Source organism: Styela clava, chromosome 9 (assembly GCF_964204865.1).
Source record: "Styela clava chromosome 9, kaStyClav1.hap1.2, whole genome shotgun sequence".
NCBI classification, from domain to species: domain Eukaryota; kingdom Metazoa; phylum Chordata; class Ascidiacea; order Stolidobranchia; family Styelidae; genus Styela; species Styela clava.
Window position 1 is genome coordinate 12,902,317 of NC_135258.1, and position 22,472 is coordinate 12,924,788.

Genomic DNA, 22,472 nt, shown 5'->3' on the forward strand with positions numbered 1-22,472 from the left:
CAGGGAGCCATGAAGGCTAAAGGCCTGTGGAAAGAGGTTCACAAGTAATAAAAGATTGGGAACCACTGAACATTGCTTCATGAATTCTATATGTCAATGTCAACTTAATATTCAAACTTCCAATTTTACAGATGTGTTCTAATTTTTCTCTACGATTTATTTACATCGTTTCGTTCTAAATATTTGCTTTTGGAAAGTCAAGTACAAAAGTTTTCAAGTTTTGCATCGGTGATTCGACAAACTCTATGTCAATCTAAAATACCTGCCAAGTCGAATTGCAAGTGAGGCTTTTTATATTTTAAGGAGTGATTTAATATTTTCCGACTTTTGTAAAAATTTCAATATTCACCGATCAGGGTATTCATACAGCTATGTGTGTAAGAAAATCTCTTGTTTTTTGTAAATTATAAAAAAATTTTAAACGACAATCAATTTTTTTTTCAAATGTATTGATTTCTAGTACTAGTAAGTAGTAACTAATATTTTACCCATGGACAATATATTTTAAAAAGTGTACTAAAGTAAATACATATAAGTTGTCCTATCAAGTTTTTGTCATCAACATAATATATCATATACATTGAAATATATAGTAAGGATGAATCTTTGACTATAAAAGCATATGTACATATCGTGTTTTTTTGTTATTGTAGTGTTGTTACACCAATAAAGTAAATCGCACTGGTAAATCTTATTAGAATCGTAGGCAAACTATATGGCAGCGTTTCTCGAACTTTTTTTTACTTTGAAACACTTACACTTTTTTTCTCGCCTCGCGGAACACCAAGAAATTAGAAGGTGAAATTGATAAGTGGTTCCAAAAAATTTAGCCTAAGATAAAATGTTTGCTGTAAACTTGACAATTGGTTGATATGGCTCGAGGCCTGTCCACCTGTTGGGAGACAAATTTACGACCCTAACTAACTTGCAGAAGTATGACCGAGATCGCCATGGTGACCAATTTTATTTTCAATTTTGATCCCTGATTCGCTGAGCTCTCCGAAAAAGCTCGCGGAACACAGTTTGATAAACTCTGCCTTATAGACATCATTTGAGACATTAAGCATATTGTGTTAATGTTTTAGTTTTTTATTCCCACATAATGCAGATACATTATAATTTTCGTTGCAGATATGATAACACGTTTCTGATTGAATACATCGAGAATCCAAATTCCATGCATCCTCTGATAGTTGCAAGACAAAATTGTATATTAATGCGAGAAGCAACGTATAAATACAGTTTTGTTTGTAGCGTTATTATAACTATGTGCACAGGACAGAATAACCCTGAAAGGTAGGTTTATTTTATCTTTTTTTTTATTATGATCGAAAAATGCACTGACCATCTGACTGTGTGGTTAAAAGGGCTGTCCAAGCGAACCGAATATTCGAAATCGAATCGAAACGCAAATTATTCGAATCGTTTTTTGACTAATTTTGGAATTGCTAAAATTAGGTACATAAAGCGAAAAGGGCTTGAAGCCACCTTTTGCAGGGCCTTTTTCATCAGGCAACGCTTCGAGCTTAGACCAGTTCATACAAGAGTGTGATCTCCTTTTATAAATCTTAAAACATTGTAGCCTATTTTAAAATACCAGCAGTATGTCAGATGTTACTGCACATACATTATCATAACATCGAAGGGCAGGCTGGCGTTCATTGTATGATAGAGACAGATTTAGGATTGCATAATAATATTCGATTATTCGGTTCGATTCGAATCAAAATATTATTCAATTTTGGACAGCCCTAGGGGTTAATATAATATTCTTCTTGACTTTTGATGCCGATTTCACGTTTTTACTCTAAAAAAGGCTCTTGATAAGTATAAATTAGTACTGGACTTTTGGAAGGACCAGATGCTTTTTTACCCAATTTATTATATAGAAACCTGGGTAAGGTAGGGATTGGAATTCGAACTTGAGAAACTTAATCTACATTTTCGACATGGTCAAGTTCAAACTTTCTAACCACTAGGCCAGTGTTTCCTAACCTATGGGTCAAGCCCTAAAGTTTGGTCGCCTGAAAATTTTCTTGGGTCGCTTGTGTTCTCAACGAGAACCTAAAAGTTACTGATTGATTGTCTAGTTTATTTTCAAGATATTTGTATTGAAGTGTTGCTCAATAGTAATTGTATATGTGTGAGGAATCACATCGTAAAAACCTGACAGCTGCTGTTTTGCTTGTTAAGTGAAGCTACGCCATGATTTTAAAAACTTGCTTATGGCAAATAAGTGCAGCTTTCTCACTTTGAGTTAATTTTGAGGAAAACTATGTAAAAATGATTGTTCATATTAGTCAGTTAATTTTATGACCATGTATTGCATAGGCCTAAGTGTTACACACCGCCAAGTATTTGAGCATATCTTTGGGTCGCAAGGTTCTACAAAATTTATTCTAAAAATTTTTGGTTGCTCGAAAAAAAGATTGGGAACCACTGCACTAGGCCACACTCGAACACAAATTTATACAAATCTTATTTATATATTATCATAGAACCTTATTGGCGAAGAATCCTAACAAGAATATGAATAATAACAACCGAATCAGCGAAACGATCCTTGTACCTTCTGACATATTATTTTTCAGCCTCAGTTCAATAGCAACTCTATGTGCTGAAATGAATGCTCAATGCAATGATTTGAGTTCAGAATGGCTCGGAGTATTAAAAGCTTTGTGTTGTAGCTCTACGACAGCCAATTCCGCTAATTTTACTGATGTCTTGATACATGTTGAGGTAAGAGTAATTTAATTTTCCTTCAAGATTTTTTTGCCAGTGCTTTTTCTGGTTTAATATGATTTTATGGTAGAGTCCCATATGGTTTGATTGCATTATGACCAACATATCTGACAAATAGTATTGCATTAATATGAATAAGCTGGTAGCAACTTCTCTGCATATAGAATAAATTATGTACTTATTTATGAAATGGTTGGTTAGTCCTTTCCCATTTTATACAGTGTATTTATACTGATTTTGCTCTGAACAACCCCTTTCTAATAACAATTTCTCTAAGAAGCTGCAAATTTTGTTGAAGCATATATTGGTAATTTTTTCTTATACTTGGAAGTATATATTTTCAAATAAATCCATTATTGAGGAACCAGTGTGTGTAATTTCCTAATGTTTAAATAAAGATGCTTAATTATTCATCATTTTAATTTATGGAATTTATTGAAATTTTTTCAAATGTTATCGATCCTTATATAATAACATGTTTCATACAATTTACAATTTCTCTCTCAAGCAGGCAGTGGATGACAATATTCATGATCCCCTCGCTTTGTTTACTGCCATTTTAATCGCTCGAAACTGCCTTTCGATGGAAAATTTCATCAAACATGTTGCTATTCCGTCACTGCTTGCCGCTTGTCCAAGTCGACCTGGACTCAACGTGTCGGAAGCTGAAACAGGTAGAGGGATATTTATCAAGTGGTCAATTCAGTGCTGATGACCTATGGTCATTGGTTTAAATCTAGATTACCAAATGTAATATTCGGGTGATCAATTTATTTGAACTAGTGGAAATTTTTCTTTTGGTCTGCTTTGCATGAAGTTGGTTATTTCAACACATCTATTCAGCTGCTTTATGATTATTTTTTGCACAAAAATGAGCTTGGGTATCAAATTAATCAAATACGCATATTTCATAACAAAACTTGATCTTGATGGTATTTAGTGTTATTAGCGTTACATTTATTTCCCCATGCGTTGTGATTTGTATTACAGAAAGTTAATACGTTATGGTTAGGAAAAGTTTGGGAACTGGTAATATAATCAATGTTTTATTTTTCAGGTGCTCGCCTCACTTGCCATATACTTCTTCAACTTTTCAAAACCCCACTGCATCCTTCGCAAATAAACAATTCTTCCGAAACATCTGGAAACGAACAAAGACCTCCTTTTTATATTCCTGAAGCTTCAGACAGGCATTTATTGGCCGCTTCACAAAGAAATATCGTTGTCGGAGCAGTTTTGGCCGTTCTAAAAGCAATTGTAAAACTTGGTAAGTTCAGGACGATTTATATGTAATTCAAGAAACTAGAGGTAATTTATGCTTTTCGCTCCGAACAAGGCTCTATAAAAGCCGCCACTGATATCTCACGATATTTAAGTCACTACTTTTTCATTTGGACGGATCGAAAACTTTTAGGTTCCGCATTGACTAGCCAATTTATCATACTCTGGGTGAGTTGGTGGGGCATAGAATATGAACCTGATATGTGTAATCTGCGATGTCAACACAGTTGGGTGTAATGAGTTACCCATTGGGACATCGTGTCACCCTATTGGTTGGCAAACGCTTAAATTTTCTATGCAATGATAGTTGTATGCTCAATAAAACTGGTAAAATCCCAATGTGGGCGATCCATAAATACTGTCAGAGTTGCGCCAGAAAATAATTTATTGGATTCGGGACCAAAGGCTATTCCTATATTCAAGAAGTTAAGATATCAAATTATATTAATTTCGAATCTATTTGGGTATTTGTTTTCGATATCCCTATATGTGAATCATGATTCCATTTCTGGATACTGTTTATATTCATTTTTCTATAATCGACAACGATAAAATGAGACTAATGTGACATTTTGTTTCAGGTGATGCTAGTTTCGGTGGTGGTCGATCGTCATCACCTGCGGAGAAAGAAAACAGTGTTTCGTCATTCTTTTTGCCCATAAGACAGACTATGGATGATGATGACTTCGGACTTGGTGGACCCCTAAGGGTGAGTCATGAATACTACTGGAAATTAAACAAAATTTTTATAGACAGAGAGGTAAGTTGATGAGAACGGTTTATGACCACGGCCTCTTGTGCAGTTACCAGTCTATGTCGAATAATGGGAATAGTTAACCAGTTGTGGTCCGTGGTGAGGAGTCCAGAATCCTCTCTCACAAAATTATTATATGAGTGAATATCATAAATTTTCAGCAAATTACCTATCATTTTGCAGTTGATTGAACCATATACCATTTTGCTTCATTATGATCTTCCATGAATTTCCCAGGTGTATTAGTGTTTTTTTTTATTTACTTACTACATAAAATTCATTCAACAAATTTTTCAACAGTCAACTATGTCTTCTGGAGATTCCATGGACACTCCGAGCTTAAGCGATTTTGCAAAGAATGCAGTTCGTGTCATCTGCTCCCAGCAATGGGTTAGAGAAAGGTATGTGATATATTTTGACATCTTTTGATCAGGTCTCCGGTGTGGAAGTTTGGCATATTTTTTATCAAAGTAAGAATCATTAATTCTTTGGTGTCACGAGTCTGGCCGCAATTTCATATTTTAAATGGTGAAAATTGTAGTCAAAATTCAAGAGAGGAAGTAGAAAGTTTCTGCTCTCAAAATTTGATTGAAGTGGAATCCGAAACAAAATTGTTGTCAACCAGAATTCAGAACCTAATCTTTATCTCCCTACTTTTTACACTTTTTAAATCATGCTTAATCAAGTATGAATCTTAGTTAACCCGTTTGAAATATTAATTTGCAAAATTTTGACACCAAAATTCACAATTTGTTTGAAAATTCTGTCACTCATGTTCTTAACATTAATATATTTTTCCTTGGTTACTCAGGTGTCTAAAAATAATTGAGTGGGATCTACTCATGGATAAAGAACTTACTCAGGGTCAGAGACAAAATTTGATTCAACTCATTTGTTGTCCAGAAGAAGAGTTGCAGGTTTGAATGATTTTTTTTATTTGTTAAATTGCTTCTGAGTTTTCCAATTTGATGTGAGAATGTGAAACAAATTTTCTAACTATTCATTTTTCAAATAAATTTTCAAATGAAGATATTAGTTTATATATATACATTAGTTTTGAAATAATAATGACCAATAAGGTTTACTGATAAGATGTATACTATTTCTGTTTGTTTCATATTTCAGAATGCTGTTTAAATTCTTCTGCCAATTTATGTTCCCAATGTGGGTTAACTAAATAAATAAATCTAAATTTTAGCGATTGTCCGAAACACCTCACAATCAACGATCGTACGTTTTGCAAGTACTTCATAGGATGTCTCGATGGACGTTACGACAAACTTTACTTGAATTACAAATCATGTTGAAGCAAGCTGGTGAAGATCAGACTTTGTCAGAAGATATTGCAAAGTAAGATGATTTTGTCTGGAATAAACTGGTTTGAACTGGCTCAATCTGGTTCATGTTTGCTCTGTTTCCAAATTTCCTAAATCAATAGCTGAATAATATTTGAAATAACATTTACAAAGAAATAGGTGAGATTTGTAAATGTGTGCTTAGAAAGATTTTGAACTGTAATTATACTGTTTTCATCATAATTTTTTCTAATTGCAATAAAAGAAATACTTCTGCCATATTTCAATTTAAATCTTCTCATGTATTCACAGGGCTGTAATAGAAGTATTCAAAGAACAAAATACAGAGCCAACGAAAGATAGAAAATCTCCTATAACTGGAATAGAGCTTGATAGAAGTAACGTCTGGTTGATGCCTCCACTTATCAGTGAATTATCATCTGAGGTATCAGTTTATCTTATCTTTTTTTAGTTTTTAATCTTGGATGTTCTGATTACATCTATAAAATTTTCCATCCAATTTTCAAATTGCACATGATTGCACATCCCTCGTTCAGAGACCCACTATTCCTATCTGATGTGTGTTAAATTGAATAACTTCAACAACTGCAAAAAAAATTCTTGTTTCTTAATATGCCAGCTTTTTACCCTGAGTGAGTGCTTAACTATATCTTGTTCAGAGCAAAAAAGTCAATCAACTATTAAAAATACCAAACGCTGTGCACTTTATGCTTCAAACTTGTTTTGACTTTTAAATCTAATTTGGGTACCTATAATCAAGATTTATGGATGTAACTATATTTTTTTTTGGGGCTCCCGAAGTATGCGAACCAAGATGGCGGACATCGGAATGTAATATGTGTACTAGGTTAGGGTTAGGCCATAATTTTAGATATAAATACTACGGGAGGCTCTTGGCTAGTCTTCGAACTGATAATAGGACTAAAATAAGGAAAATTGGAAAAAAATCATCGCCTAACCCTAACCTGTTACCCATGTTACGTTCCGATGTCCGCCATCTTGGTTCGCATACTTCGGGAGCACCTTTTTTTTCAATTGATTAAGAGTTTCGAGAACCATCTGTTGGGAGCAACTTCCAAAAACAATTTTTTAACAAATTGATTTATTTTTAGGTGCAGGCGAAAGTGTTACATGAAGCAAGTGTAATTCTGGAAACATCACAACATTGGTCGAGGACAAAACCGGACAGAGATCGGAATTCTGGTCGAAATCCTGCTTCACTTTTAAGCCAACAACCATTCCTAACTCTCATTCTGACTTGCCTTAAGGTAACTCTCGGGGGATCTGCTCCTATCTTTCAAATTTTTATTTTCTTATTTTATCTATTGTGCATGGGATTCCATTCTTTCAATTTAGTTTTACTTATTTTTAAGGAAGTAGGGTTTGGCTGACAGTACTAAAGATAATTGCGAAGTAAATAATTATGGTCAATGTAATCTCAAATCTATTGATTTTACAGTGCATTCAGTTTGCGTGGAAGTCAAAATTTAAGTGCAATTTCAACAAAAGAAATTATCAAAATATCTAATTATCTTAATTATTATTTATGCCTAAGAGAATGTTTTATTTGAGAATAAATGTTAGAGATATATGATAAAACTACATTGACTTGTCCAAAGCCTTTCACAGGGTAATTTTTTAGGAGTTTTCACTCATTAACTCTGAACAAAGTTTCGTATGAACAGTCACAGATACGTTTTAGACAGACGGAATGTTTTCAGTCAGCAGTGCCTACCAGGGGGTGGAGGGTCGGAACCTCCAAAACCCCCCTCTGAAATTTCCTGGGTACGCCCTGGTCCCTACCCAATTTATTAGGCATGAGATGACGAAGTGGGCATAATGTTTATACCTGAGGTCTTTAGGCTGTGACGCCAACATAGTCAATAGCCACTGTGCCACTTCTCTAACTTTCATGATCCATGGCCCAAAGAACCACTGTATTACCATCTCGTCCTCGAATGTCACATAAATGGTCCATCGTACTTATACGAACTTTTTCTCTACTTCAGGTTCAAGCGGAACAACGAGATTCTCTTCTTGAGTCTTTACAATCTCAAATACTCATGTTTCACTCGGAGTGGCAGAGCGGTAGACAACAACAACAGAGAGATGGTTCCAACTCACAAGATAGTACTATGACACAGTCAATGGTTCAAGAAGCTTTGCAATTAAGACTAAGTCTAGTAAGTAGTGACATATTTTTGAAGATAATTAGGATTAGTGTGTCTGCGTAATTTTTGTGTGAAGTTGTATAATTAGTCATATCGTTGGATATGCGTAGATGAATCCAAATAGCAATGGTACCATAAAGGATTATATGATCTTAAAAATACTTTCTATTCTTTTTTTTCTTGATTATATTGATTAAATAGATTCAAGGGTTTTATGAAATACGAGGTGCGGCTAAAAAGAAACGGGACTGACGTCACAGATTGCGCAACACGATTAAATATCGGTAATCAACACTTTTGCAGTGTTGCATAATATGTGTTCTTTGTTTAACAGCTGTTTTGACACAATATCGCAATTATTTTTGCTTTTCAGGATCCATAAGTGAATTTGATAAATTTCTTGTTGAAAAAAAATGCTGTGCGAGGTCTGATTGAGTTTTTTGTCGATAGGGGGTTCAATTGAAGAATGACGATTGAGTAAAGAATTAACATTAAATTTGGTGTCAAACTTGGAAAAATGCATGTCAACTCGGCATGCATTCAATCGTTGAGCTTTCTGCTCCTCAGTCAACTCAAGAGCCTTTGGCATCATTTTGGCACACACCTTTCGCATTCCCAAAGTGTCAACCAAAATGGTGCGGACCGTTTCTTTGTCCATCCCAATTTCGTTGGTAATGACGCGAATTGTTAAGCGACGGTCACTGCGAACCAACTGTCAAACCTTTTCGATGTTGGTATCAGTAGTGGAAGTGCAAGGCCTCCCTGAACTCGGATCATCCTCCACATCCTCCCTGCCTTCCACAAATCGCTTGTGCCATTCAAAAACTCTTGTTCTGGACATGAAAGAATCTCCATAAACATCACGCAACATCTGCAAAGTCTGAGTCGCCGTTTTTCCAAGTTTGACACAAAATTTGATATTAATTCTTTGCTCAGTCATCATTCTTTAATTGAACCCCCTATCGCCAAAAAACTCCATCAGACCTCGCACAGCATTTTTTTTTCAACAAGAAATTTATCACATTCACTTATGGATCCTGAAAAGCAAAAATAATTGCGATATTGTGTCAAAACAGCTGTTAAACATAGAACACATATTACGCCACACTGTAAAAGTGTTGATTACCGATGGTTAATCGTGTTGCGCAATCTGTGACGTCAGTCCCGTTTCTTTTTAGCCTTACCTCGTAGTATCTACTAATGCATCGGTTCCCAACTACGGGCCAATTAAGGCCCTCATGACTACTCAATATTAGGGCGCCTGACCGATATATCGGCCATGTTTTTCACAAATTTCGAACTATCGGTATAGGCTAATTTTACGATATATATCGGCCAATCGCTGCCAAATTGTCCAAATTTCGCCGGGAAAGCAGTTTTATTGCTTGTTTAATTGAGAGCGGTTCTGCCTAATACTTTTTTTCTTGGTTATTTCTATTTCTCTCTTATCAAAAAGCGGCTTTTGACTGTGTCTCTCGTATCCAAAACGGACATATCGCACAGGATTTAACACTTTGTAAGCGAGTTTGCGAGCGCGGTGGCTTGCAAATTGAAGCGAGAGAAACGCGTGAACCTCTTATTTGTGTCAAATAATATATGTTGATTAATAAAGAATTCTTTTGACTAAGTTTCTCTTGTCCAAAACGGACGTACGGCGGCACGGGATTTAACACTTCGTAAGCGAGTTTGCGAGCGTGATGGCTTGCAAATTGAAGCGAGAGAAACGTGTGGGCCCTTTTTTTGTGTCAAATAATTTACGTTGGTTAATAAAGAATTCTTTTGTCTGTTTAGCTTATCCAAAACGGACGTATGGCACGGGATTTAACTCTTTGTAAGCGAGCGTGGTGGCCTTGCAAATTGAAACGAGAGAAACATATGAACGACTTATTTGTGTCAAATAATATACGTTGATTGATAAACAATTCTCGCCGTTTCCACTTTCCACAGTCTTGGATTTCCCTTGTGCTTTGGTCATTCAAGGCGCGATTTAACTTCTTGTATTGATATGCAATAGATGGCTGGTTCTAGCGGTCAGAGCAAAGTATGGCAATACTTCGTGTGCCATGATGATGGCGTAATTTGTAAGATATGCTTATCATTATTAAGTCGAAAGGTTCTGCCGATTCAAAAAAAAAAGATGGGTATAATTTGTAGAGCCATTTCAAAGCAAAACACAAGAGAAAGTATGATTGGAGCCAATGCAGAAAACTCTGCTCAACTACATCTGAGACTGTTGAACTGGAGCTATTGAGATTCATAAGCTTCCTGCCCTTACAATATGTGTTCTTTCTTGCCATGCACACAGTTGCATGAGTTCAACATTTCAATTCTTTTGCAAGAAAAGCACAATATTCTCAAGAGTATTGCTTGTTACTTGTAGCCATATTTGTAGGTGAGGAAAAATCGGTATCGGCTTATCGGCCTAGTTTTAGAAAACTATCGGTATCGGTTCAAAAAGGCAGTATCTAGGCCCTATTTAATATGGCCCGTCGAACTTTAAGCAAAATAGTTTAACATTGAACACTTTATGTTTTTACGTTCTAGATAACGCCAAGTGCTACGTCATTATCACAGTTTAAGCATGTGTATATCTGTAACAATTCAATTGTACCGATATCTTAATTATATGTACCGGTACAGTATCGACCCCTTGCAGTTGCTCCCCTCTTACGGTCCGCGAATATCATTCCGCTTCTATTTTTGGCCCCTCGGTCCATCAACGTTGGGAACCAATGTACTAATGTTCATAATACACTAATACAGTAAACCTACAGCTGAGTGAGTAGATTTTGGCATTTCCCTTTTTTCTCATTCTGGTTTTGAAATTTTGTAAGTATAATTAATTTATAAAATGCCCAATCCTGCACTTAATTAACAAACTTAATTAATTAAATTGACATTCAGATGGGAGGTATGTTCGACACTGTGCAGACAAGCTTACGTTGGATAAATAGTGTTGTTATGTTGCTGACTCAACTTATATCATCTGGAATGGTTGATATCGAAGTACGTTAAAAAATATTATTTATTTTAATTAATATTTAATATCGCACATAGCCTTGTTGGGAGTGTGAGGTGTTTCACAATGTCCTATGAAAATAATATAATGTTAAAATGTTTTTCCTTCCTTTACAGCACTTTTTTGTGTGAGATTGTTTCAGGAGGAGTTGTCTTTGAACGTTCTTTTTGAATTTTTTTCATAATTACTTTGGTTATTTTTGTAACTTGGATTAATTATATTATCATCATCACTTTGTAAATAAAACTTAATATTTTAAACTAGGATATTGTTGTTTAGATGAAATGTTGCATAAAAATCAGTCCTTTCAAATTTGAGAATTATTTTTATCTACATTATCTACAATTCTGGATTTTGGTCGAATCCAATGCTTTAAAAATCTCTTCACTAACATTAATATTCTTTCACATGTTGAAATAATTTGTAAACTTCTACGGGGTTTGTAATGAATGTGTAATGGACTATAAAGCAAAGCATTTCTATATATTTTTGTAATTAGGAATCATATTTTTTGTTCAGGTCAATGCAAAACTATTCAACATTGTGTTCGACATGATAGCTGTGTTATTACATGGAACGTTGGGTGGTGATTCACCCAACAGCGGAGAAGGAAGGAAGAAGAATGAATATTTGTTAATCGTAAAGAGAATCGGGGTAAATTTTCTCAACTTTTTTGTAGAAAATATATATTAGGGTCAAAAACCATATGAATATTTTATAATATGTCGAATTTTGCAAAGAATAAACTACGAAATAAAACGATACCTTTGTTTATCTCTTTGGATTTTGTGAAATATTTTGACTTCTTCTTTAAATAACAGAAAGAAATCAGTGATGGAAAAACCGCGAGTTTGAAAATCCTGCGACGTCTCTTAACTGTGCCTCGTAAAGAAACATTCGTTATTGCTTGCGAAGCTTCGGCGTCTTCAGGAAGTGAAAGACAAGGCTTGCAGGTGAGATGTCGTTACCAAGTACTGATTAAAAGATCGTGTTTTTTTTGGTACACAAAACAATGACATATGTATGCTTACGGTACATTTCATTCAAGGTCTGGTCACTGGGGTTAGATAGTTATATCCAAATTCCAAAATGGTAAAATACTATTTTGTACAAATCATGTTGATTCAAACTTTAAATAATATATCTTACCTAACTTGTGGTTTGTACCAGTAAGAACGAAGAATAATTTTTGGATTACACTTTATTCTTGATTACTTTCCAAGGTTTTTTCAACCTACTTAATTTTCTATTAGATTAAGTTGTATCCAAATTATGTTACTGTAATATGATTCTGAAATGTACAGACAGTTTCTATCGCAAGTAACGAAAATACCTCTAATAAATGTAATCTCCGTTTTTTGCTGTCTCAGGTTGCTTCAAAACAGAAAATTACTCCGTGGGACATTATTGAAGGTTTAAAAATATCTGCTCCACTTAGTCTTCCTTGGTATGGAGCTGCCAAAACTGAACGCAAGGAATTGCCGTACTTAATCCAACAACGCTTAATGATGTTTCACAGTCATGAGGAATGGCAAGTGTAAGTTTTTTTTTACCATCTTCAAGGAATCCTTTACAATATACTATAGGATCTTCTTTCAAATTATCATTAACTTTGCTGCTGATATTATTGTATTTGAATAAGTAACTATAATTGTTTTGTCATAGGACATCACAAAATACATAAAGTTTGTGTTTTGTTTGGGATACATAGGTATACTCATATCCACATGAAATGTAAACAGTTGCAAGACCTTTTACAATGGGGGAATTCCCCTAAATCTCATTCCATTTTTAGGCCTTTAGAGGAGTATTTAAAACCTCCCGAACTGCCGCCAGAAGAGGAAGAAAAGCCTCCAACTCCAAAAGTTAACAAAAGGAAAACTCAACAAAGCACTTCCAAGTAAGTCTCGTGTGATTTTTTTGTTGTCACTTTTAGAATAATATTCCGAGCAATCATGATCAGGCCTCTTTGTGTTTCAGATATTAAGAGATCTTTTGAAATATTTGTAATAAAAATATAACATTATTAAAAAGATGTTTCCTTATTTTGTGGGTTTCATCTTGGATGAGAGCCTTGTTTGCGATTGAATTACATACATATGAATCTTTTTCTCAACAGTCTCAAAAGTCCATCAGCTGCTCCATACGGCCCTAAAGACGCTCTTCATCCTCCCGCTAAAAAACAGAGAGTGAACAGTAAGATCAAGCAAAGACCAAGCAAAAAAGTAAACATTAATCTTTTATCATGCCCAGTAATTGAGAGGCTATTGGACTACTCTTGTTCAATTACTCAGCAGATGTAGATAGTGCAGATACATATGCGATGACCTGATAAATGAAACTCTTTGTCCATTTGGAACATATTCTATACAGAACATAACTTTTGCGGAAGCGTCATAGATTTCTGAAATTTTTGGGTCAATTATACACAAACAGAAGTTCGAGTGTCATATCAATTTTCTTCACTTTCATAGAAATAATGAAGAATTTATTTATTTTTGTGTCATTCTGTATGTATATATGAAGCTTGTAATGTACTTTGTTCATGGAATATTTGTCCAAGGTTTCATAATATGAAGAGTCAATGCAGCCAGTGAAATTGGAATTTTGTTGTAATTAAATTAAACTTATCAAGAGTCGATGTAAAAAACTTAGCGTTATTAATACTTTTTATTCAGAGCCAAGAACTTTCTTCACCGTACCCGTCACGGGCCATGAGTAATATGCCTGGAATATATAACACTAACATGGTGCAAGGTGGTATTGGAATGCAAGCAAGTCAGTCAATACGCTCATCTGTACCAGGGTATGGTACGAACCAACACCAATCTGGTTATAATGTGTTCGCACCACCTCAACCCCCACTCCACCCTGGGGTGAGCTCAAATCAACCATTTAACATCAGTCACCCTGGTATGCAACACAAAGGTAAGGTTTTAGAATTTTTTTAACACATTTTTTATTAAAGTTGTTTGTGTTTATTTTATAAAGAGACACACTGGTACATTCAAAGAAATTGATCATAAATATTTGTTTGAGACCAGTATTGAAAATAAGTGTTTTGTTTATGTGTAGTTGATACAAATCACTTTTAATTTCGCTCAGAGCTCTGGTTTAAATCCTATGCTCAACACCTCATTCGGTGTACAGTAAATCTGGTTAGGTAATGTCAAACTGTGTTCTGGTTCTTAGACTCCTTACACTACTTCTAGCACTTAGATGCGTCCTTCATCGACTTGCAAGCAGAGTGGTCGACTGTCAAGAGTTGTCCTCAACGACTTGTACCAGGCCTTGTTTGGATTAAAAGGCACAATAGGCTGCGTCATTCATTGACTCACGAGCCGAGTGATAGACTGTTGCCCTCAATGACTTGCACCAGGCCTTGTTTGAATCAAAAGACGTGTAAAGCAATCGTTTAAAAAAATGAATATTATGAATTCGCTATCAGTTAGATTTTAAAATTAGGATGACTTCTACATTATTGTGGTCTTGTTATATTTAAAATTATATATTTTTGTTCTCAATATCTCTGTTACATATGATTACCGAATTACACTTCTTACTTTCAGGTAATAGTTCAATCAAGCGAGATTTAGCCAACTTTATTATAAATAAATCTGGACAGCAACAACAACGTTATCCACGACCAACAAATCCAATTCATACACAAAATGTGTACAATATGCATAATGCGCAACAATCGACAGAGAATTCAAGGATCGCTATCAGGTCTATGATAAGAGGGGTAAGCAAAAAAAAAAAATTTTTTTTTTAAATTTTCTCATAGAACAAAATATAACAAAATTTGCCTTTTTTTGCAGCGTACTAATATGACAGGAATGCAGAATGACATTGGCCAACAATTGTCGTATCGAGCGAGACAATCAACACAGATGGGTCCACCCATGTCGACATTACGTTCTATCAACAACCCAGCACAGCAGTCCCAAATTGGTGGATATGGAAATTATGTTAATACTCAAGGTGGCGGTATGAACCAAATGCATATGATGAGAGGAGCTCCAAGTAAGTGATAGGGTTAGAATAAAGTTCCTGATAAATAGATATGTTGGGATAGGATTTTTATATTTTTCTTAGGGGAGAGGAGAGCAGACATGATGGCTCATTTACAGCCTCTTGTCCGGTTACCATTCCATGTTGGGTATGGAAATAGTTTATCAGTTATTTGTTTAGATGCATGGACTTGATGGTGGACCAAGCTGTACCAACTTCTGACGACGAGGAGTACAGCAATCCTTTCGCACATAATTATTCTCCATAGGATTCGAACCTGCAAACTCCTTCAGGGTAATCAGAGGTGTGATTGCCAGCGTATTCCTAATATAAGACATATATTATTTATATGACAAGTATCACAGTTGGCAAAGAAAAAGCAAATAACCTTCTATTGAAAATTTAAATTAAACGACAGACTTGTTTTGTACTAAAAAGGCCGTTTCAGAAAAAAAGTATTGGAAAGAAATGTTTACTAAATGTTACTGGGTTCGTAACAGCCATCAAATAATAATTATAGTTTGGTTAATTTCGAAATAATCATACAGCTGAATGCCCAATATAGCCAATCACATCCCACACTTTTTAATTTTTATCACACTGAACATGATAACGATAGCAATAAGAAGTATATTTTTGGGAAGTGTTTTAATATTTCTCGATGCCCCTGCAATTACCTAATGAATCTATAGGCTCATGTCAAATTTGAAAGTGCCCATCTTTAATGCTCAAGCAAGTCAAGGTTCAGTCGAGTTATTTGTTACTTTCCGGGCTCGGTACAAGAACAGCTAGCTAACACAGGGGTGGGCGAAGTTTTTTTCAAGGGATAGTTCAGCCGTATCGAGAAAAGTACTTAATTTTTTCAAAATAGCTACTGTTAGTTAAAATTTATTATGTGAAATACCCGAAATTAGAGATTTTTTAAAAAAAAATTTAAAAATTGAGTTAAAAACATCAATTGACACAAATTTTTTCACAAAGTTTAGAAAGAAATCTAAATATTTGTAGTTATAAGAAACTTTCTTCGAGAGCAGGAGGCCACACTAATTGCTTTGCCTGCAGGTCGTAGTTTGTCGATCTCTAAGCTAATCAATTTAATCACAATTATCAGGTTACAATTCTTATCAAGGAGGTGGTGGATCAACACAACAACAAGGTTACCATCAATCTATGCCAAATCAGTCCTATATCAACCAACAACAAAACACTGGAATGAATCAAGGCTATTCTATGAGTAACATGGGACAAATGCAAGGCGGTGGTGGCATGAACCAACAATCTAGCTATAATATGGGAGGTGGCATGCAGATACAAAACCAGTCTATGATGGGTGGCGGACAACAACCGCCTCAATATGGAGGCATGATGGCACAACAAGGACAAGGACGTACTATGAATCGGTGAGTTTATTCGTCGCCTCGTCGGAATTAATCACATGCTTCGGCAGATATGAAAATTCTGCCAAACATGTGAAAATTTCCACATCCGTTGGAGTTTTTAGCAAACCTCTTTATAACAAATGTAAAGCAAATGGTTATTTTCTCCAATGTGTTCATTTCGATCGAAAACCATAACTGAATAATTTGCTATTCCGAATACATTCTGATATAATATTTTTCAATCTGGATTGAATATTTTTTAAATTGGGTCATATACTGTTAACAAATGATTGTAAATTTCTAGCAACTGATAATGTTGAAGAGATGAACAATGTTTTGATCAATATTATTATTTTTAAATGTAAGAAGTAAAATTAAATTTTTTTTTTGAGCAATAGATGTCAAGTATCCGACCGATATCATGGATTCTCTAATGAAAATATCTAAATTATTTCTTAATTTGAGAGTTTATGTCATCGAATATAGCCAGTTTATAACCGGAACATTCGCTTTGTTCTGAATGTCTGTGCGTACAAATGTGAGTTTTCGATTAAAAGATGTAAATTTTCAGTTATGAAAATTTTGGTCGCTCCCGTAGTAGGTACACCGTATTATGTATACCAGGTTAGGGTTGGGCCATAATTTTATTACAATTTTTCCTATTTTACTTTTATTACGAGTTTGGCGTCTAGCCGAATGACTCCTGTAGTAATTGTACCTGACATTTTGGCCTAACCCCAACCTGGTACACATGCTACGTTCCGGTGCCCGCCATCTTGGTGCACAAACTACGGGAGTACCAAATTTTGTCGAAAGAATGAAAATTTCAAGTTTTCCTATGGATTCTATATGTTAATTTGATGGACTTTTTTAGCATGTTTTTTATTTCAATGTATCTTAAATCTAAGAGATATGATTGGGGCATTTCAACTATAAAAAATACTCGATATCACAGATTTTCATGTAATATCCCAATTCTTCAATTAAATAAAAACCTCATTAAAATGATCTTATATTTATCTAAATGTCATCTTCCAAGAATTTCATCCAATATTTCTGTCACTCTTAGTCTCTTATTATTTAATGTTGTTGTTCAGTATAAATCAACACCAAATGAACGCAGGGAGTCAAGGCATGGGTGGAATGCAACAAATCCAAGGTATGGGTGGAGGACAAAATTCTATCAATCAATCAATGGGGAGACCAATGCAAATGGTGAATCAAGGTCTTAATTCAGAGGTAATCTATGTTGAACACAAAGAATAAGTTGAAGTTCCTAAACATAACGTCCCTACTCCATTCTCAAACCTTCGTGAACAGTGGCCTCCCGCCAAAAATTTTTAACACCGTCATCCCCCAAGAAAAAATGGTGTTGTTTTTAACTGTTTCTCATCAATTTTTTTTCACCATGTTCAATAACAAATTACTGTCGATTTGTAAATGTAATCATCGCAAAGGGTACCTAGTTAAATACTTTGCTTTGCTTGTGGCACCAGTCTGACAAACCCTGTTCTTTGCCTTGAAGTTGATGTATAGATTTCTATGATATTTTAGGCTCGGTGGTGTGGCACATTGTGCTAAGCGTTAGGAATACGCTTGCCACTGCACCTCTGATTACTCTGTGTGGGTTCACTGGTTCGAATCCTGCATGGTAGAATTATGTACGAGGGTATTAATGGATGTTTTGCCGTCGTAGAGTAGTAAGCGCTGGTCGGATGCAGCTTCCTCCACCATCAAGTCCATGCATATGAAACAATAACTGGCTAACTAATCCCATATCCAACATGAACTGGAAACTGGAGAGGTTGTGGTTCGTCATATGCTATACAGAATGATAGCACAATGTATTTACGAATAGTCAATATTAATGTTTATCGCCATTTGAATCGTGTCTTCTGTATGTGGAAGGATAGGAGAAGTAGTAAGAAATCTCATGCATTAATTTAGTTATAAGAAAAAAAAATTCTTTCTTATAAGCTTACTATTTTTGTAAAAACATAATTAAATAAATGTTAACGCTTATTCATATTTTAGCATGTTCCACAACAACAAGAAACTGCCCAATTGGTAAAGATGCTGAGAGGTAAAAATACCAACAATAGGTGGTATGTATAACACCTGAAATACAGGGATCAAGCACCATACTGCTGTTAAAGTTGAGAGAGCATGAATAACAGTTTGAATGATGTGCGTTATGTTACAGAGATCTAGAGGGTGGTAGCCTGAGTGAGGCAGAGGTTCGATTTGAAAACGCAATGCATTCATAGCATGCCATGACGTTGCAATTTAATAATAGTACATGGAAGGTGTACTGCACAACTTTTTGTTTTTTTTGCTAAGCTACTTTCAAAAAAATTGGAATAATAATCTAAGCTCGTATTTTTATCGAGTTGTCATCCTCCAATTCTCAATTCTCTTCCACCTCAAAACATTTTTACAGTGAAGTATATATCGTCGTTGCGGAATTATACTCACTCAATCAAAGTTCAATAAGAGGTTTATGCCCATTTGCTCATTGCACCAATTGTCAACAAAGTCTAAATAAGTTTCAGTCTTGTTTTCACAATCTCAATAACCGCGATTTCCAAGTTGATGATACTATTTTGTGAAAATTCATCCCGTTTTGAATAGTTAATATAGGACACCATATTTCTTTTCTCAGTTTATGTTATTGCCGCATTCATGCGATTAATTATTCCTAATTAAAATTTTCGACCGATTTTATCCAACTTAAATATGGATCATTCATAAATCGTAGTTACAAAGCGATTTTTTTATACAGTCCATGCTCTGTCTATAATTCTATTTCCGATTTCGATTGTTGCACTATAAATTCAAAGTTTATCGCCATGTTTTCGTTTGTTCGATTTTTTTCCAAAATTGAAATGATAATATGATATCGTTTTTTGTTTAGTGAACATACTTTTTCTTCCGATTATTGTTGGATTTTGATTTTTGTTCCAAACGTTTAGGGTTCAATAGTTGAAGAAAAAAAATGTAATAGATATTTATGAAATTCATTTAAAGTTGGGTCCTGGCAAAAATCGCATTTCAAAGTTCATGAAATTCAAGTTACTTTTTATGAAATTTCTTCTGCTGTGACAGTCCAATCAAAAGTTTCTATGTTCAAAACTAGTGTTCGTGAGGTACCTTTGACACACAACTCTATAATTTCCTTATGACATACTCAATTATGTTGGAAATACACAGTTCGGATTTTTTTAGCAATAAAGATAATTCTTAACACCTATTTGCTTCATGATTTGAGGTATTTCTTACTTTTTAAAGATTGGTCAATTTTATTCTATAAATACGCAAATCTTATCACAACTTTAAAAAAATGAGTTTAATAGTATTATATCAGTAATTCCAACTTGTGAAAATTTTTTGGTTTGGTGACAAAATTTTTCTGATGAAATAATAAGTATTTTAATACATCATTTTTTCATATAATTATTGAAGTTTTTTTAAATTTTGAAAAATTCAACTTCGGAATAAATGAACAAAAATGACATTCACAATACAAACTTCACGTGGAAGTACATATGAATTTAGTAAGATAAAGTTTTTATGTCAAGAGACTATGTTCCTATGATTTTTGTTGTCCAAAATTATATATTTTGGTATAAAAATGAATTTTACTTTCAAAATAAAAAGTTTAGTTTTAAAATTTGCATCCTAGTTTGGGAAATTTGGAATAAAATGATTTATTGAAGATACTGTATAAAATAATAGATATACATTGAAATAGAATAAAAGGTATAAAACACTTTGAATATAACGCATTTCGGAAATAATGCAGTATTTCATTGTGAATTGTTGTTACAATTAATAATCAAAGCATCCATTTTCAAACGCCTCACGTTTAAAAAATTCTGTACAAAATTTTGGATCTTCTAGTTGAAGTTTTGTTTGTAAGATATCCATACACTATTAAATTAAGTTTAATTTCAGCAAATCCTGATATGAAACAAATTCACTAAATAATGTTCGATAAGTCTCATTCTTGATTCATCCAAAAACACCGAAACTTTTTCTCATTGTACTATTACATTCAAGAGATACATATATTACAAGACCTACTTAACTAAAATGGCAATATTGTATCGAAGAAACAAGTAAACATACAGAACAACAATAAGCCCAGAAATTTATCTCAGTCACAACTCAAATAATAGGGCATCATAGCAATATTAGAGCATTTATTCTAGATGCATTGTATGTTTAAAGTATGAAATATGCGACGAATAGTGATTTTAATGCACACAATGCTAGATTTTTACTCTGCAAATTGTGTTTTTTGACAAATAAAATCTTTGAGAATTTTTTTATGAGTTTTGTAGCTGCGTAAAAACCCTTTCTACGGCGTATTCCATTTTGTTGGTAACAGATAAAATATGAAATACCAATCCATAAATGTCTGTTTTAAGCCCTAGTTTCTTCTTAATATATTGCTACGATGCTATCTTATCTTACTAAAATAAACTAAACTATTTTTTTGACTTTTTAATTATTATAGTTTTTTGTCCAATTTTTTTTCTCTCGCTTTTTTCTATATTTGCTACTATTTATTTGACCAATAAAAGTAAAAATCTCCCTCTTTGTCTTTTGTCAATGTATTTTTCAGCACAGTGCGACAATTTTTTATTCTTCTTATTGTTGTTGTTGATCTTCTATTATTTCTTACTATTCTATGAATATGTATTTGTGGTAGTTGTTCACAGAAAGCAATGGCTATTGATGTATTTACTATTATTACTATTATTATTATTGACTCACTTGTTTAAAAAAGCTATTTGGTAATTTTTTTCTTACAAAAATAAAAAAGACAATTATGGAGAATGATTGTCATGCTTTGAGTGAATTTGGCTTTGATCAGTGGTTCGCAACCGGTGGGAAATTTGGAGGTTGCAGGTGGGAAATTTTATGCTCCTCTAAAAATGTACGCACAACAACACAATTATTAAATATTACACAATGAAAATCACAACATATGCCATGAAGCGGAAAAAGATTCCCATTCAATTAATTAAAACTAGTAAAATATCACGTTGTTGGGCATGATATTCTGATCGTGCTACGCAACTCATTTTGATCTTTGGTTGGCCGATAACAACCTCACAGGCATGTCTCGAACGAGCACCAATGCTTTGAACGTTACGCAAGAAGATTTTCGTTGCAGGGACGCAAAAGAGAACAGTTTTTATTGTCTGTCTCAGAGGGTGACCGTACATTTGAACCCATGTACATTTGAACCCATGCGTATATCCACAGGTTCAATCTATATGCGGGTGCTAAAACCCATGGGTTAGGGTTAGTATGGGTTTAACTAACCGTGAAACAAAAAAAATTCCATAGGTGCAATAGCATACAGGTGCAATTGTCATGGGTTCAAATGTAATGGAACCGTCTCAGAGGTATTGGATAGGCACACGCTCTGATGAACAAATATTTGACCCGTCCCTCCATTCTGCTAAATTTTTAATAAAAGGTAATGGCTTATGCGGAATGAATGTTCTCACAGGGTTTCAACCTCTACACTAATTGCAAGCCTTTATTATAGAAAGTCATACCAATTATTATTGACAGGGAAATTATTCTTTTTAAATAAGTCCATATGTAATGGGAAATAACGACTCAGTCTAATCGGAAGTGGGAAATTGAGATAAAAAGGTTGGGAACCCCTGGCTTAGATCTTAGACTAGGATTTTCATATTTATCCTGGTGGAAAGGAAAGTTGAGATAACTCAACCATACGACGTACCACGGCCTTTCGCCCGGTTTCCAGACGGTGGT

The 22,472-nt window shown here is 34.3% G+C and overlaps 1 protein-coding gene across 2 annotated transcripts in view; it reads left to right on the forward strand.

Moving 5' to 3' along the window:
* The window catches only part of LOC120340213 (mediator of RNA polymerase II transcription subunit 12-like), a 51,244-nt gene extending 29,704 nt beyond the window's left edge, over positions 1-21,540 (forward strand). The window contains exons 22-45 of one of the 2 annotated variants that reach the window (XM_039408504.2): positions 132-281; positions 1,132-1,296; positions 2,592-2,739; positions 3,251-3,416; positions 3,800-4,009; positions 4,605-4,732; positions 5,078-5,178; positions 5,589-5,694; positions 5,976-6,127; positions 6,385-6,517; positions 7,206-7,361; positions 8,103-8,276; positions 11,169-11,270; positions 11,803-11,937; positions 12,105-12,236; positions 12,654-12,820; positions 13,079-13,183; positions 13,403-13,508; positions 13,962-14,211; positions 14,853-15,028; positions 15,105-15,309; positions 16,409-16,697; positions 17,774-17,915; positions 18,711-21,540. In XM_039408504.2, the coding sequence (XP_039264438.2) occupies positions 132-281; positions 1,132-1,296; positions 2,592-2,739; positions 3,251-3,416; positions 3,800-4,009; positions 4,605-4,732; positions 5,078-5,178; positions 5,589-5,694; positions 5,976-6,127; positions 6,385-6,517; positions 7,206-7,361; positions 8,103-8,276; positions 11,169-11,270; positions 11,803-11,937; positions 12,105-12,236; positions 12,654-12,820; positions 13,079-13,183; positions 13,403-13,508; positions 13,962-14,211; positions 14,853-15,028; positions 15,105-15,309; positions 16,409-16,697; positions 17,774-17,915; positions 18,711-18,791 (3,679 nt within the window). In that variant the 3' untranslated portion in view covers positions 18,792-21,540. The remainder of the gene's footprint in view (positions 1-131; positions 282-1,131; positions 1,297-2,591; positions 2,740-3,250; positions 3,417-3,799; positions 4,010-4,604; positions 4,733-5,077; positions 5,179-5,588; positions 5,695-5,975; positions 6,128-6,384; positions 6,518-7,205; positions 7,362-8,102; positions 8,277-11,168; positions 11,271-11,802; positions 11,938-12,104; positions 12,237-12,653; positions 12,821-13,078; positions 13,184-13,402; positions 13,509-13,961; positions 14,212-14,852; positions 15,029-15,104; positions 15,310-16,408; positions 16,698-17,773; positions 17,916-18,710) is intronic. The other variant, XM_039408505.2, reaches the window with a different exon arrangement.
* Positions 21,541-22,472: the final 932 nt, after the last annotated feature.